General features: G+C 39.4%; 1 protein-coding gene across 5 annotated transcripts in view; it reads left to right on the top strand.

Moving 5' to 3' along the window:
- ripor3 (RIPOR family member 3) overlaps positions 1–18,092 on the top strand; it is a 104,970-nt gene that overhangs the window by 45,144 nt on the left and 41,734 nt on the right. For all 5 annotated transcript variants that reach the window (XR_013548761.1, XM_078419339.1, XM_078419340.1 and 2 more), the window contains 7 exons: positions 5,127–5,279; positions 7,269–7,347; positions 9,132–9,155; positions 10,070–10,123; positions 11,729–11,878; positions 16,598–16,661; positions 17,174–17,217. Coding sequence is in view for 4 of the 5 variants with exons in the window: in XM_078419339.1 (XP_078275465.1) it covers positions 5,127–5,279; positions 7,269–7,347; positions 9,132–9,155; positions 10,070–10,123; positions 11,729–11,878; positions 16,598–16,661; positions 17,174–17,217 (568 nt within the window). In the remaining variant the exon portion in view is untranslated. The remainder of the gene's footprint in view (positions 1–5,126; positions 5,280–7,268; positions 7,348–9,131; positions 9,156–10,069; positions 10,124–11,728; positions 11,879–16,597; positions 16,662–17,173; positions 17,218–18,092) is intronic.

An 18,092-nucleotide genomic window follows, 5' to 3' on the forward strand; every position in this document is an offset into this window, starting at 1 on the left:
TAAACATACTTATTTATTAATTTCTTCTCTTCTTGAAGTGTAACATTTTTGATACAGGAGCTATTGCAATGTTATCTGCCTTAACTTGCTGGTCGACATTAATTCCTAATCTAACAACATCTCAAATTCCATATTGTCATTAGCAAACAACAGGGTATCACTACTCTCCAGCTATCTCCAAGGAAATATTATAATGTTATCTGTATTAACTTGCTGGTCAATATCAATTCCCTATCTAGCAACACCTTAAATTCAAGATTGTCATCAGCAAACAACAGGGTATCAACAACAGGGAGTTCCTAGATTTTGTGCCTATCTTTGAGGATTTATCAATCTTTTTTGCAGATTAATCAGGAATGGCAGCCTGCAAGTGGAAATGTTTTATCAAAGTGATAAACATTTCTGATGCTTCTAAAAGTTTCCTTTTAACATATGTAAAGGAGGGCATTTGGCCCATCACTCCTATGCTGGTTCGCAGAGCAGTGCTGTCAAATCTATTTCCCCACTTATTTCATTGCAAACTCTCCTCTCACATGAACACCTTTTTGGTTCGTTCATCTCAGCCATCAACATCAGGAGTAATTTACACTAGCTAATTAACCCAACAATCAACATATCTTTGGGATGTGGGAGGAAACAGGAGCCTCCAGAGGAAACTGAGCCATTCACAGGGAGAGTGTACAAACTGAACACAGACAGCACTGGAGATCAGAATCAAATCCAGGTCACTGGAACTGTGAGACAGCTGCACTATGTACAGCACCACTGAGTCACCCTAATATCATGAGCAAAGAAGTTCAAAAACAAGATGCCTGCATATTGTGAGCTGTGGAATAGCTTAAAGCACAAAATCATTGCAAAACAAGAAAGGCACTTTGGTGCACCCTTGATGCATAACTGGAAGCTGCCAATTGGCATGCCAGACATGTTTGGTTTGGCTTCCGGGAATTCGGAAAATTCTCAGATTAGTTTATTGTCATATACACCAGGGTGCAATGAATTTCCATGTTCACATGAAGCTTACAGAGTAAACAGCACACATACCATAATGATAAAAATGATGACAATGAAGAGCACAGATACAGCCGAAGTGCAAAAGAATATTAAAGTACTATAATGGAATGACCAAATGAGGTGGAGTTCAGAGTGAGAGTATATGGCAGCATCTCTGGGGGTGTCGAGTGAAAGAGGTGATTGGATCAGGAGTCAGATAGCAATGGGAAGAAGATGTTCTTAAATATGGATATCTAACCTTTCAAGTTCCTGTATCTTCTCCCAGAAGGTAAAAGAGAGAAAAGGGAATTGCCACAGTGGCAGGCATCCTTGATGATATGTCCAGCCTTCCTGTTGCAATGCACCATGAAGATAGTCTGGGTGAAGGAAAGTGATGAGCCTGTGATGAATTGGGCTGTGTTCACCACTCACAGGCTGTCAAGAGCAGAGCAGTTGCCATACAAGGCTGAGATGCATCCTTTCAGAATACTTTCATCTGTGGAAGATCATGAGAATCTCAGTGAACATGCCCAACCTTCTCAGACATTTAAGAAAGTAAATATGCCAATGTGCTTTCTTGATCACCACATCACTGTGAAGGGACCAGATTAGATTGCCGGTTATATGGATGCTTAGGAACTTGAAGGCATTGACCATCTCTACAGCAACTCAGTTGGTGAGGACAGAGTTCATTCCCTCACTTCCTTAGGTCTACAAGTAACTCTTGACGTTAAGGACGAGGCCTTACACCATGATGGAAAGTTCTCGATCTCTTTCCTGTGGATCACTTAATTGTTGTTGTTGATCCAGCTGACAACAGTGATATCATCATTAAACTTAAAGATCATGTTGTGGCTGTCTTTGGCCCCAAAGTCATAGGTGCATAAGGAGTGGAAGTGGAAACTGGGCACACAAACCTGAGGAGCAACATTGCTGGTTAAGGTGGAAGAAATGTTATGACCAATTATAACTAACTGGTCTGCCAGATAAGAAGTCCAGAATCCAGTTTCACAAGAGGCTCCAAAGTCAAGGTTCAGATCTTTTGACTGAGCTTATTTAGTACTGTGGTTTTGAAGGCTGAGCTGTAGTCAATGAATAGCATCTTGCCATAAGTGTTCATAATGTATGAATGGACCTCAAATAGAAAAAAAACAGCTAACAATTAACAATTAACCTGATGATGAAGACCTGCTCAAGTCAAAATTAAAGGCTCAAGCTGAGCTGAACACCTAAAGTCAGCAATGAAATCTGTACAAATGAATTTAATGTGATGTGTTCAAAGTAAGGCCATCTTCTTCCTTTGGACATGCACAATTACATTTGTGGTTTTGCTAGGTATCCACTTTTGCTGCTCCAATGCCTTATTGATTGTCTGAAATCAGAGGGCATCTGTTCCATTCCCATCTGCCACTTCTTTTTCAGGCAATCCATTTCATCCTTTCTAGTGGAGGTTGTAATTGCAGTTAAGAACTGGTGCTTTAACAGTTCCAGTTAGCTAAGTTCATACTTCTCAAGCAACTCTTATAATAAAATGTGGTAACTATGCATAGCCGTGTTGAAGGATTGGGAATTGTGCCACTGGTGAACAAATCTTTGCACATTGTGCTCTTCAGAAAGTAGCTCCTCATGGTTCTGAAAGCAACCAGCCAAGGTCCATTCCACAGAGCCTTGTTACTGTACGTATCCACATGCAATTCATTTGGACTCCATGGTCTTTATATTCAGTAAGTGGAGATATGTGGGAAATTGCAACTATGTGATCAGTTGGCAGATTTTATTATTTTTTTCAACCTTCTGCTCCATAATGCAATGTAGTCAATATATCTCCAGTAAATTTAAATAAATTTGGGTGAGAGATTGCTACCATTCATGTGGGAGAATAATTTTTTTGGACACTGCCAGAAAAATAGTTACAACACTGGGGTGATAAATGTAAGAGCCAAAGGACAATCCAGTTTATAAAACTTTTGATTCTGAAAAACAAGTTTGTTTACTTATACTTGTTTTTATAAATTCCTGAATTTCTCTAACGTTTATTATTACATTTGATATTCTGCATAGATGCACAGATTTTATTTTCAAACAGGAACATATCAACAGAGCATGAGATTTATGAGGCTTTTTTTCTCAGAAGGTTTATTAAGAAATTATAAAATTGTTGGGGAATTTTTGGATGTGATGCAGAGACTCCTGACCTTAAAGAAATGATTCACGAGTTTGAAATGTATCCATTTGGGTTCTTAGTTTCCTTTACTGTGTTCAAAATATGCATCTGGTTCCAATCGGATATAAGATCCACAAATTGCATTCTGTTAAATGTCAACTGTGAAAAATGATAAACATTAGAGGAATTCAGGGCATTAAAACATACTTGCATAACATTCAATTCTTATGTTCACATATTTAGAAAATGTCTTGGTTCATTATGTTATATTTGGGGATTCTATCCAAGTTTGCCACATCAGTGAAGAATAAGATGAAGACAGACAGGAAAGGAATTGGAAAGTGCAAAATGGAAACAAAAATGATTAATAATATGTGGCAATTTGATTAAGGGGGCTGGATGGCATCATAAAAACAATAAGAAAGATGGATTAGTTCAATAGTTGATAGATTACTGCTTTGGATTAATAAATAATCAAGATCATTTTTAGGATATGTAAAAGAAATATATGTACTCAATAAATTTTATGAAGTGGATATATTAAGTTTGGGACTTGTTTCTTGGCATTCAGCAGATGCAATATACAGTGCAATGGCACTAAAATTTCTTCCAAATTTAATTTCCTATTGATTGTTGAAAATGTCAATGCTGATACTTAATCCAAAACTTAACTAGTATGAGTCAAAATGTTACAGTTGGGTAGCATTAGTGGTTTCTTTTGTAAGGCAATAAATAAATTATACACTTTTATCCTTATGATGTAATGTGTAAAGGTGACTTGCACAACTTTGTGAAGCAAATATATTTTATAGGTGGTAGACACAAAATGCTGGAGTAACTCAGCGGGTCAGGCAGCATCTCAGGAGAGAAGGAATGGGTGACGTTTCGGGTCGAGACTCTTCTTCAGACTGATTTTATAGGTGGATTGACTGAGGCTCCTCACACTCCCAACCATACTTTTAAATTGATGTAGCTATGCCATTCTATGATCATTTTTACTACGAAAATAGTGCTGTTTCATCAAAATAATTTGGTTGAAAATAAGTGTGATGGAATGAATATCGCAGAGAAGGAAGAGAGTTCTGACTGGAGATAAGAGGAGAGAGGTAAGAAGGGACATTTAAATGATTTAGTCCAAGCAGATAGAGAAAACAAAATATTATCTCCATTTCATTTTTTAAAACTTAACAGATTTGGGCAAAGACTCAAAAACTGGCGTGTTGTAATTTGTACCCATTTCACTTAATTGGGAAAAATAAAAGCAAAAAATATTATCTGTCAAATTCAATCAGGTTAAAGCTGTTGATTGTTTGCCTGCAGGACACAGCAAAAAACACTTTTTTTTTTGTAGTTACACATTCTGTAATTTCATGACTGAGATTGGAAAGGTACGGATAACATTCAGACATGGGCTGATGGATGGTAAGTGACATTTAAACCACACAAGTGCCAAAGCCAGAAAAATAATCTTGCCAACTATACAGATGACATTACCATTACCAACTCCCCAGAAGTGAGCAGCCTGGAAGTCACCATTAATCAGAAACTTAGTGTACATCTGGGAAGAGTGACTTTTTTTCCTGGTTCCTCAAAACCATTCCTCCACTTTCAAATGACATGCTGCCGGGAGGATGATGGCAGTTACCACTTGTCTAGACGAGTGGCTGAGGCATGTCTCTGGCAAATAGGAATGAACAATAAACTTTGTTTTTTACCATTAATGTCCATATGAAAAAAAATTAAAATAAGCTAACATTATTTTTATGTTAGACATCATTTTATTTTACAAAGCCTTGGAGGAACCTTCCAAGGCATCTGATTATGGAAGAAGGATTATGCTGATCAAGCAGTATTTCTTCCTTGTTAATATTCTGGACATGTGAGATTGTTACAGTATGAAAACTAATGATATTTAAAAGAACCTTGTTAAATCACTGCGATTTACCAATGCCATTATTTTCTTTTGCAGAGGTTCTTTTGTCAGTAGAAGTTCTCCAATGTCAAGAGTCTCCTCAGTAAAATCCACAAAGAGGCTTGTAACCTCACAAAAAAACTCCAGCAGCTTGGAGCCACAGCCAATTCGTGTGGAGAAAATATGCAAGTCATTGCGGAAAGGCCTAAAGTAAGAATCTTTATTTAATGTGCTAGTTACTCAATTCAGCATTGTTAAACTATCCTCACTTTAGTGTAATCTGGTAAAATTAGCTAAAGTGTTAACTTTTCAGATTAATAATCACCTCATGTCAATTATTACTGCCCAAGTAAAATTTGGAAATACAGTCTTTACATCAATCTTTGCTGATCAATGTCTGTAAATACTAAACTCCTCTCTCCCTAGTTCTTCTCGACACCTCCCTGCATAATATATCTGGCAAATCTCCTGAAATTCTCCCTACAGTGGATTATGACTAAAAGCTGTCTCCAATCCCCGACAATAGACAAGAGAGACATGAAGAGGATAATGAGACCTGTTTTAGCCTAAATGCCCTAGGATTGAATGGGAGTGAAACACGCAAGCTGAGCAGTAGAATGGATGGTGCTTAGAAGATGGTAACAATGTTTTCAGATGAGGGGACACTGAGAACACTGAGAACACCAAGACAGATTGTGCTGCCTTGAATACCAGTTTTAACTGAATTGCAGAGTGCAAAGTATTGTAGGAGTAGAAAGGAATGGGATGAAAGACACAAAATGCTGGAATAACTCAGCGGGACAGGCAGCATCTCTGAATAGAAGGAATGGGTGATGTTTCGGGTCGAGACCCTTCTTCAGAATGGGATGGATGCCTTTGAGAATGGGAAATACTGGACAATTATTGCAAGCAGGTTATTGTTAAGGTACTCTTTGGGTACATTGCAGCCAGATTGACAGCATCAAATATGTAAATGTCAACAAAAATATCAACCAAGAATTGTAAAATGGCTTAAAATATATTCTGGGAAGTGTAGCCATTATTATAAATATAGAAAATGTGACACCTGCATTATCTCCCAAGATGCAATGAGATAATAATCAATTAACCGTTTTGATGATGATAGTTGAGGAATAAATGTTGATAATGAGACTGTTTCTTGGCTAAATTACCTCAGTGGATCATGTTTGTTACAGACATTATGGGCCTATGGGCCTCAACCTGTGCTGCACTGTTCTTGGACATGGATCTTTTACATCTACTTTAGCTTAACATTTCACCCAAAAGGCAACTTTCTCAGTACTACCTTACGTTATCCCTATAGATTCAATTCAGGAGGGTGTCCTGAATCCATAGCCTTCTGACACAACCGAGTGGACTGTTTACTTTACCAAGTAGACACTTTTCACAAAATCAGAAAATATAACATTCAAGATTCAAGATATCTTTATTTGTCATCCAAAAAACAAGTTTTTTTGACGAAATTTGGTCACCCACAGTCCAATAATAAAAGCAATAAAACAAGCAAGTTACACAACCCCAACCAACACACAAAAAAAGGAAACATCCATCACAGTGAGTCTCCTCCAGTCCCCTCCTCACTGTGATGGAAGATTTGAACTTTAACTAATCTGGTAACTGAGCAACTGTGGCTAAGACTTTTAACATATGATCTTAAAGGGCCAATGCAAATTCTTCTCCCTGCTCAAAATTTGACGTTTGCACCTTTTATAGGAACCATTACTTTCTGGAACTTACTTGTGCAGTTCTAACCTTCTACTAATACAGAGGTTAACTCCATGAGGCAGAAGAAATGCATCCTCGTTTCATAAACAGCATCATGGGCGGCACGGTGGCGCAGCGTCAGAATTACTGCCTTACAGTTGCTTTCAGTGCCAGAGACATGGGTTCAATCCCGACTATGGGTGCTGCCTGAATGGAGTTTGTTCATTCTCCCCATGATTGCATGGGTTTTCTCCGAGATCTTCGTTTTTTTCCCACACTCCAAAGACGTACAGGTTTGTAAGCTAATTGGCTTGGTACGAATGTAAAAATGATCCCTAATGTGTGTAGGGCAATGTTAATGTACGGTCGGTGCGGTCTTGGCTGAAGGGCCTGTTTCCGCGCTGTGTCTCAAAACTAACCAAAATTGAAAATGTTACATTTCAGTGGATTAATAGTTGCATAATTTTTTTACAGCAACTATCTAGAATCACGCCAGAATGAGTTAGATTTGCTGACCATGCAACAGAAAGACATGAAGAGAAACTCCAGATTGGTATGTTAACAAAATTACGATTCTTTGACAATGGCTTTTGCGAAGCACAGCTTGTACCTTTCCGTCATTTTGGTTTCGGAAATTATTCTCATGATGGTTTCAGGAAACTAATATCAAACTAATATCAAGAAGGCCGACACAAAATGCTGGAGTAACTCAGCGGGACTGGCAGTATCTCTGGAGAGAAGGAATGGGTGACGTTTCAGGTCGAGACCCTTCTTCAGACTCATATCACAGAGTGATAGGTAGATGCAGTTGAGGGGGTGGGGGGTGGGGGGTGGGTGGGGGTTGGCTGTAATGGACGGATGGTTGGACAAAAGCCAGAGACGGAAAGACAAAAGATGTGAGATAAGGAAAGAAGAAGGTGCAAATTGTGAAGCCACAGGTAGGAATAGAAACATAGAAACATATAAAATAGGTGCAGGAGGAGGCCATTTGGCCCTTCGAGCCAGCACCGCCATTCATCGTGAACATGGCTGATCATCCAAAATTAGTAATCTGTGCCTGCCTTCTCCCCATATCCCTTGATTCATCATATCATCATCATATATATACAGCCGGAAACAGGCCTTTTAGGCCCTCCAAGTCCGTGCCGCCCAGTGATCCCCGTACATTAACACTATCCTACACCCACTAGGGACAATTTTTTACATTTACCCAGCCAATTAACCTACATACCTGTACGTCTTTGGAGTGTGGGAGGAAACCGAAGATCTCGGAGAAAACCCACGCAGGTCACGGGGAGAACGTACAAACTCCTTACAGTGCAGCACCCGTAGTCAGGATCGAACCTGAGTCTCCGGCGCTGCATTCGCTGTAAAGCAGCAACTCTACCGCTGCGCTACCGTACACTAGCCTCTGGAGCTCTTTCTAACTCTCTTTTAAATTCATCCAGTGAATTGGCCTCCACTGCCTTCTGTGGCAGAGAATACCACAAATTCACAAGTCTCTGGGTGAAAAAGTTTCTTCTCACCTCAGTTTTAAATGGCCTCCCCTTCTTTCTTTCGTATGTCAACTACAACAATCAAAGGTGGCAATTGGTGCTTCAGAGTACCGTAGTTGGCGCTTTGCTGCATATTTTGCCAGCTCCATAGAACTACCCAGGGTGGACGACGAGGACGTAAAGCAGCTCCCACCCCGGCCTCCCCTTTATTCTTAGACTGTGGCCCCTAGTTCTGGATGAGGGTGGAAAGGAGGGGAAAAGGAGGGGGAGGGAAGAAATAAATGTGCCTTGCAACAAATTTGCTTGTTACATTTTAGAGAGATAAAACATATTATTTTGTGTACCTGGCTGCAGTCCATAACTGATTGAGAAGGCTACCCATTGCCATGCCGTATCATGACACGGCACGTGTAGGGTAAGGAGGTAGGAAGATTGCAGGCCCCTTGGTAATCATTTTACCAAATTGAGCATGCACATGCACGGTACTAATAAATTTTAAACGCTGATGGTTCTTTTGACCATCCTCCCCATTACCCACTGCCTTATGCTGAATTAGCCAGTTCATAACCTTGGAATGCAATCGAGGTTCTGAGCCTCTTGATCATAAAAGTTACATACTGCAATGCCTACAGTACAATATAGGGTAGGAGATTAAAACATTGTCACAAATCATTCCATTTCATTGTGCTTTGTGTTGTAATCTTTAATGTGTCAAAAGAAAATTCAGTAATGCATGATCGTAAGTGAGTTTGTTTCCTGAAAGGAATAATACATTTACTTGTAATGAAATTAATGTAATGAAACATCTCTTAATACATATTTCTTGTGTTTATTATTTCAGGCTTTTTTATATGATCTAGATAAGGTAAGCACATTGTCAATTCATGTAGGGAAGAACATTTGACTCCAAATAGAATAGGCCACAAGGCAGATGGAGCTGCTCAGTTTAACTGAAGCTAACGTAGCGGCCACGGTAGCACAGCGGTAGAGTTGGTGCCTTACAGTGCTTGCAGCGCCGGAGACCCGGGTTCGATCCCGACTATGGGTGCTGTCTGTATGGAGTTTGTACGTTCTCCCCGTGACCACGTGGGTTTTCTCCGAAATCTTCGGTTTCCTCCCACACTCCAAAAACATACAGGTATTTAGGTTAATTGGCTTGGTGTATATATAAATTGTCCCGAGTTTGTTGTATGTGTAAATTGTCCCTAGTGTATGTAGGGTAGTGTTAATGTGCGTGGATCGCTGGTTGGTGTGGACTCGGTGGGCCGAAGGGCTGTTTCTGCGCTGTGTCTCTAAACTAAAAAACTAAACCAAACTAATATTGAGATTTAAATAGAAGCTGCAATATATAGCTCTGGCCTTGGTTGGTGGATGCAGAATCCACTCCAGGAGGCAGTTGAACATCGCTTATTAGCAACTGCAGTATTTCTTTGTGGAAATAGGAGAAGCATCCAACATCTCCTGTCCCATACAAATTACCATGTTAAAATATTTCTGTGCTCTTGCTTTAGCTGCTACTAGTAATAACTGTGTGAAAACTGAAAACATTTGATAAATTGTGTAAAACTCTTTGTTTATTTAGCAGTTACTTGCTTGAAAATTGTAGGTGCTGCTTGCCAATTGTACATCAAATTGCCTGCATTCAATTTTGTTCAACATTGATGGGCAATGAATGGAAGAGTTTTTGCTTATCAACAGTGTAACATAGAAATTACATTATTTCTGCAGATATCGGTATAATTATTTATTTGATCACTAATGAAAACTATTATATTTCAGCAAATTAGAACTACCGAGAGATACGTCAGGAAATTGGAATTTCACATCAGCAGGGTAAGATTTTGCAGATTGCCAATAATGGAATTGGGTTTTTTCTCCTAATTAAAAGGAGGCAATTTAAATAGCTTCACATGGATAATAAAAACAGCTGTTTTGGATAAACCATTTGGCTTTCTCCTAAGTACTGTTTTACACAAGATTTCTGGTGAAGTAAAATGAGGACAGTGGGTTCAACTTAATAAATCATAAGTCATTTGCGTTCATTAAGTTAGGCGAAACGTTTTAAAATATGAAAGCTAAAGCTTTTGTTGCACGGTCACTTGGAATACAATCACATGGTATTAAATATAATTTTCAGTTTTTTATTAACATCATAACCTTGAAAAATTTACTATATTGGTCACATAATGTAAAATCTATGCTTTTTGTAAACTTGTTTAAAACACAGGACCATGACATTTTGATATGTTTTGCTGGATTGAATTTCTGCAATGTCCAAGAACAGCCTGTGCTTTTGCAGTATTAGAATGGAAACCATGGCAGCTCAAGCTGGGCCTTTTGCAATGGAGTTTTCATATCATTAAAGTTAAATATAAGTATTACAACAGTAGTTTTATTCAAGCAGGGGTTCCCAACCTTTTTCGTCCCGTTTACCCCTGGCGAATTTTAGAAAGTAAATTTACCCCCACCCTGTTTCGGTCATTAATTTGAGTTTACACTTCTACCATATTAAAGCAACCGACAAAGGGGAAATTTTAAAATAATGTTTTTAACATTATTATTTTAAGTTCAAATAACAATAATGGTAGGTGAAATTTACCCTCTGGGGGTAAATTTATCCCAGGTTGGGAACCCTTGGCCTATGGAAGCTTTAGTCCCAAATTTTCAGTGATAAATATGAATGGCCCAGAATAGATATTTTGACTTGGTTGTTCATAATGCAAAGAAAAACCTGCTGACACTGTACGTTTACTATGACAGCAACATAATCAACTCTTAATATCCTCAAAAATACATTAGCATACCACACATAATTTCCTCAGGCAAACTAGAGATGTACAATGAATTCAAATCACCAATGTCCTTAGGACAAACAATATGTGAACACATTTTTACCAGAGTACCATCCAAACTACCTGGTTATTTCCCAGAACGATTATTATAATTTACTTTCTGCACAGATTGCTTCTCATCTCTTGTTGCTCATTCTCCTCTTCTTTCCACTGTGTTTTATATGACCTTGCCGTGGGATAACCAAGCAAGGGTTAATTGCACATCACAAACCAATGTTGGTCTCTTTGGTCACCTATATACAGAGGAGCTAAGAATTGTATTACTCAGTGAGTTGTTGCAATCTGGAATATACTATATGAAAGGGTGATGAAAGTAGATTCAATAGTAATTTTCAAAAGAATATTAAATATATATTGGAAAGTAAATAAAATGGCAATGGTTAAAGTCAAGGGAATTGGGATTAATTGAACAATTATTTCAAAAAAATTGTATCTTATTCAACTAAAGGCCTCACTCAATGATATAAAATTCTATTCGTTTCGTAAAATGAAATAATTTGATTTTTAGAAATGCCCAGTGCTTTGAGGGTATTTTCATAGAATTTTATACATGTGAACTATTCTGTTGTGCACATCCATCATCCAGATAGAAGAATTATACGAGTCCTACTTCATCCAATGGCGTCTACGCAATGGGGCAAACAACATGAGAAGAGCTTACTCAGTAACACCTTCCACCAAAGGATCACGGGAAACACTGCTGGAGATTAATAGGAACTACAGGTTATGTACAGAGGTATGCCATCTGTGTACTTCTAAAATTTATTGCTATTGTTATTTGGCAGATGTGACTCAGGTTAAAAAAGATTCCAATTAATCTATTTATTTACAGACTGTCGTGGCATTAAACATTGCATTAATAAACATTCTGTTTCTCAATTTTAGATTGAAGATTTTTTTTCCAATTATGCTTATTTAAAATAAGCTTTTTAGGAAAGATAGGGACTTTTTAGGAAAGATAGGGTCTGTTACCAATTTAAAAAAGTTTACTTTTTTTCAGCACCAATGCTAAAATTCTGACATATAAGTTACTGACACATTGAAATAAAAGTAGACAATGCTGGAAACACTCAGCTGATTAGGCAGCAGCTATGGAAAGAGAAACAGTTAATGTTTCAAGCCAAAGTCCCCTCATCAGAATAATGAAAAGTGGGCAAATATTTTTTCTTTGTTTGTGAATGAATGTGAAAGAACTAGTTAATGAGTTTCATTAAGTGAGATCTTTGCTTTCTAAATATAGAAATTGAAATTGAGAATCTAAGTGGTTAAAAAAATAGGTATCTATGAATTATCGTCAAATGATCCATCTGGTTGTGAATTTGTCCATTCAACAAACATTTTATTCAAGTGCCTACTCTGGAGAATTCAGTCATATATAATGTCCATTGCATCACGTAACAGTATTTTAGTCAAGTCAAGTCAATTCTATGTCCTATGTACAGGTACAGAGAGGTACAGATACAATGAAAATCTTGCTTTCAGCAGCATGGTGAATCTCTTTGAGAAATAAAGAAGATGAAACAGGTCATAAATGAAGAAAGTTGATATAATCCTTTTCTGGGTGTTAACTGCCAAGTTGTAATGACTACCCTCGTTGGTGTTAAACTGGGCATAATAAGTAAATCCAGTGTAGTGAAGTGTTTCGTTTCTGCCATGTTGAGATGTGGGTTTAGGGCTTGTCACATATAGCTCCTCCTCAGGTTACAAAAGCCTGACATGCACAAATAAAGGAGCATTTGCAAGACCGGCTAAATGGATTTGCCAGCTGCTGGGAGGCGCAGGCATCTTTTTCCATGAAAACTGGGTTCACGGCAATATCTGAATGGTTGATATACTGTAAATGTCCTGGTTTAATTATACATTGCCCTTTGTTGCCTAATGCTCTATTAAAAATTTGCTGCATTTCTGACTTGCTGACTATATGGATAATGAACAGTTCTCAGGAACAGAATCCTGCCGTAAACCGGGGAGGACCTGTAGTTTTATAGCAAGGATAACTTTATAAAGCACATTGAGTTGAACAATCTTACAGGATTTAGGTACTACCATATGTTGTTGCCCTATCAGTCTTTGTGAATTTCATCAATACCCATTAGCTTAACTTTATGGATGAGAAACAAAGAAGATGGAACAGGTCATAAATGGAGTCCCAGATGACCATCTGCATAGAATTCTAGATGCAAACCTGATGTGGAGGCAGGCTGCAATTAGGCTTAGTGCAGTATTCCTCACATGAGTTCATATCTTATTAAATGGCAGAGCAGGCATAAGGGGCCCAATGGTCTCCAATTTATTTTGTATGTTTTATAATGCAATCTTTAAAGGAGTGATAGCTTCAAATAATAAACATTGTTCAATGCCAATATTATGCCTACTTATTCATTTTATTCAAAACCAATTATGTTTCATTTTAATAGTTAGATTTTAATTTGCACGACAATAAGTTTCCCTACTTAAATAAATTGATATGAAGTAATCCACCTGACCAGGAAGGTTTTTATTTTAAAACAAGCAAGACAGCACACCAGAGACCACTTTTTTAGCTTTTCCAGTTTGGGGCCCTGGATAAATGTGCATTTCTGCACAACCAATAGTAATTGTTTTGCCTGAATGTTTTAACATCTGGTCTGCTGAGGAATGTTATAATTTGAAAAAGTATACTCATTGCAAAAGAATAGATTATTAATGAATAGTCTCCTTCCGAAGAGAACACGGCGCTATGCATTTCAAAACATCCTAATGACTATTTCACATTTCAAAGTTTGCTTTTGTGAATGGCATAAAGTTACTAGCTGCTCAGGTTACAGAGTGCTGCAGCAGTTGATGCTCACAGCACCAGCGACCTGGGTTGAGCTCTGATCTCCACGGATGTCTGTGCAGAGTTTACACATTCTCCCTTTTCCTCAGGTGCTCCTGTTTCCTCACATGTCTCAAAGTTATGCTGGTAGGTTAATTGGCAACCGTAAATCATCCCTCGTTATATGTAGGTGGCAAAATGTCAAAGGTGAATTGATGGCCATGTGAGAGAAAATAAGTTACCGAGAGATAAGGGGGGGATGCTTGGACTCAATGGACAAGTGGAACGTATAAAAGGGATGGTTGCCCCTGAACTTGAGAGGAACCAGGTAGGGAGATTTGCTGGTGCTGCTTGGTTGGGTGGGAGAGTTGGGGGGGGGTTGACTTAAATTAGTCTGGCTTCGGGGTGAGACTCGAAGCAATAGTGTAGTAGATGGCAAATTGAGGTAAAAATAAATGTTAAAACAAGCAGGACAGGCAAGGTTTAGAGAGGGAATGAAGAGGGTATGATAGACTAAGCACAGGGCACGGGTGAGTACACAAACTGGAATAGTATGGCTATACCAGAAACATGTCTCAGAGAGGGGCAGGGCGGCAGCTCAATGTTCCAAGACACAGATGCTACAGACAAAGTGGTTATTGCATTCTTGATTAGGGAGAAGATCATAGTGGTATAAGTAACTTGGGAAAGAATTGGTCCCATGAAGAATCAATGTGGTCATTTATGTGTGGAGTTGCAGGAGTTAGGTGAGGTCCAGCATTGCCAAAAGTTTTATTTCTGATTCATGGTCTTGTACCTCCCTATCTCTGCAAACTATTCTCGCCCTAAAACTTGCTGAGGTTTCTGCGCATATCCAATTCAAGTCTCTGACACGTATTTGATTTTAATTGCTCCATCATGAGTGGTAGTGCTTTCATCTGCCTCAGCACCATACTCTGGAATGTATATTCCAACTTCACTGCATCTCCATTTTCTCTCACTTCCTTTAAGACATTAAAAATTTTTTACTTAGTCACCAGCCCAAATTTGAATTAATTTCAAATTTTGGTTGATAGTCTTCTATAACAGGTATAACAGAGCTTTATTTGTCGTTCGGTACCGAAGTACCGAACGAAACTACATAGCAGTCATAGAAAAAAAAAAAGAACACAAGACACATAACCCCAACACCAACGTCCATCACAGTGACTCCAAACACCCCCTCACTGTGATGGAGGCAACAAAACTTCCCCTCTCTTCCCCACGCCCACGGACAGACAGCTCGTCCCCGACCGACCCGCACAGTCCCCGCACCGGGCGCTGAAACGTCTCGCGGCCGAACCGGGCGATGAAAGGCCCGCGACCAAGCCTTGCGCAGCTAAGTCCCGCAGCCGAGCCGCACCAGCGGTGAAAAGTCCCGCAGCCGAGCCGCACCGGGCGGTGTTAAGTCCCGCAGCCGAGCCGCACCGGGCGGTGTTAAGTCCCGCAGCCGAGTTGCACCGGGCGGTGTTAAGCCCCGCAGCCGAGCTGCACCGGGCGATGTAAAGTAAAGTCCCGCAGCCGAGTTGCACCGGGCGGTGTTAAGCCCCGCAGCCGAGCTGCACCGGGCGGTGTTAAGCCCCGCAGCCGAGCTGCACCGGGCGATGTAAAGTAAAGTCCCGCAGCCGAGTTGCACCGGGCGGTGTTAAGCCCCGCAGCCGAGCTGCACCGGGCGATGTAAGTCCAGCGGCCGAGCCGCACCGGGGGATGTAAAGTCCAGCGGCCGAGCCGCACCGGGGGATGTTAGGCCCCGCAGCCGAGCCGCACCCCGCGCCGTGAGGAAGAGAAAAGTTCCCCACACCCACCCACCCACACCCACCCCCCACACACCACCACCCCCTCCCACACATACACAACCAAAAAAATATATATAAAAATCATCCCAACACCGACACTCAACAAAAAAAAGACGGACAGACTGCTAGTCAGCCGCTGCCGTTAGGCGCCGCCACGTGATATTCTGGGAGTCACCTAACTACTTTGTGATATAAACATTAGGTTTAGGTTTATTATTATCATGTGTACTGAGGTACAGTGAAAAGCTTATAGTTTCATAGACAAAGTCCAATGTCCACATTGGGGGAATGGTGAATTGGTCAGTACCCTAGCTTATGGAACGACCATTTTGAAGCCTGTTAACAGAGGGGATGAAACTGCTCAAGAGTATGGTGGTACGTGCTTTCAAGCTTCTGTACTTTTTGCCGGATGGGAGCAGGGAGAAGCAGGAATGACTGGGGTGGGCGAGAGTTTGATTATGTTGGCTGGTTTTCCATCAAGTGTAGATGGAGTGAATGGTGAGATGTCTAGTCTGTGTGATGGACTGGGCTCAAACTACCACTCTCTGCAATTTCTTGCGGTCTTCGGTAGAGCTGTTCAAAAGCCAAGCTGTGAAGCAATCTGACAGTAATCTTGCTATGGTGCATCTGTAGAAGTTTGTAAGAGTCATTTGAGACATGCCGAATTTCCTCAGTATCCTAAGGAAGTTGAGGTGTTGGTGTGCCTACTTGGCTAACGCATCAACGTGGTTGATCGATGATAGATCATTGGTAATTTTAACGCCAAGGAACTTGAAGCTCTCAACCTGGGGCATGTATATTCTATTATCAATAATATGGGATCCTTCTGTTTTCCTTCCTGCAGGATATGTGTGTGATAGAGAGAACACTGGAGATTCTTCTTGGCGAATTTCACATCAGAATGAAAGGTAACTTTAAAATCAATTAAATAAAAACCTTCCTTGGAATTAAATGGATCTTGCATCTTTCTAAAATAGTCAACTGGATATATGTAAATGACCTATCATGCCTTGTGAGTCTTTTTTCTGTTGTCATTACTATTTTCTTTTTCTGTTGCTTGAGGATTACATAGCATTTGGCAATTAACCTCTCTTTTGTTGAATTTTAATTTTAAGAAGCAATATATCTTTAAGAAGCAATATATCTCTGTTCCCGTGAAGAGTAATTGACATAAGAAATAAAGAGATATTGTAACCACTCCCTGTTTCACATTTTCTGCTCGCCTCTTTAATTTGCTGTCTTTCCTATATACTCTCAGTCCTGCATTGCCCTAACCTGCAATGTCAGTGATCTCTTTGCCTCTGTAGATGCAGCTTGACCCAATGAGTTTGTTTCTGGTTAAAAAAATAGCACATTGTGATATACATTGCCCAGCACTTGTATGATTTGAACTAATTACCTCTTCTCTATGAATTTCTAGGTTTGATTGGTTTTGCGCGTTTATGTCCAGGAGATCATTATGAGGTGAGTTTTGACATCATCAAACTTCTATCACTTTCTTGCCATGATGTTATTCAAATAGCTTATTCCAAGGCAGCAATGTTTGAAAGTACGACACTTTAACTAAAAAATTACTGTTCGTACAATGACAATAAAGGCATATTATTATTATTATTATTATTATTATTATTATTATTATTATTACAGAGTGCTCTTTGGTCCAAAGTATTTTCTTTTGTTGAAATTTAACTGCAGGCAGTAGGTTTCTTCCTATTACAATTCTTTTTTCCATTAAATTTGCTGCAATATACTCCACTCCTGGTGTAAGACTCCATTAAAGTCAGTTTATCGATGAAATAGTACAACGACCGACCATTACTGTACCATCTCTTTAACACCAGTGTCTGAGAAAGAATATGTCTCTCTTTTCTTTCGCAAGAAATGGCAGTGTATTGGGTAGGTGTTTTTCTTTGTTTAGTTTGGTTGACATCTATGGTGTGTAATAAACAACATCACCCAAGTGAACAGCTTTTGTGAAATAAAGAGATAACTCATAAACAAAATGAAACCCATACTGGGTGCTCCATGAGGTAACCATGATATGTATATATATTACGTGATCCTGTATAACCAAATAGGGAGCGAGATATTTACTCAATATTTACTCAATTACAGAGCTATACAAACGGTGTAAATACCTCACACTAATTTCCCCTTTTTTAAAGGTTGGTTATCCACCATATCTAACTCCTTCAAAACTAGCCCTTTAAGAGCACCACAGGATCCACCACAAAGAATAAAAGCATCGATCTTTCACCATCTCTTTTTGCTCTATAATTGATGTAATCATATCCATTTCAATAGACAATGGACAATAGGTGCAGGAGTAGGCCATTCAG

This window comes from Rhinoraja longicauda, chromosome 22 (assembly GCF_053455715.1).
Source record: "Rhinoraja longicauda isolate Sanriku21f chromosome 22, sRhiLon1.1, whole genome shotgun sequence".
Taxonomy (NCBI): domain Eukaryota; kingdom Metazoa; phylum Chordata; class Chondrichthyes; order Rajiformes; family Arhynchobatidae; genus Rhinoraja; species Rhinoraja longicauda.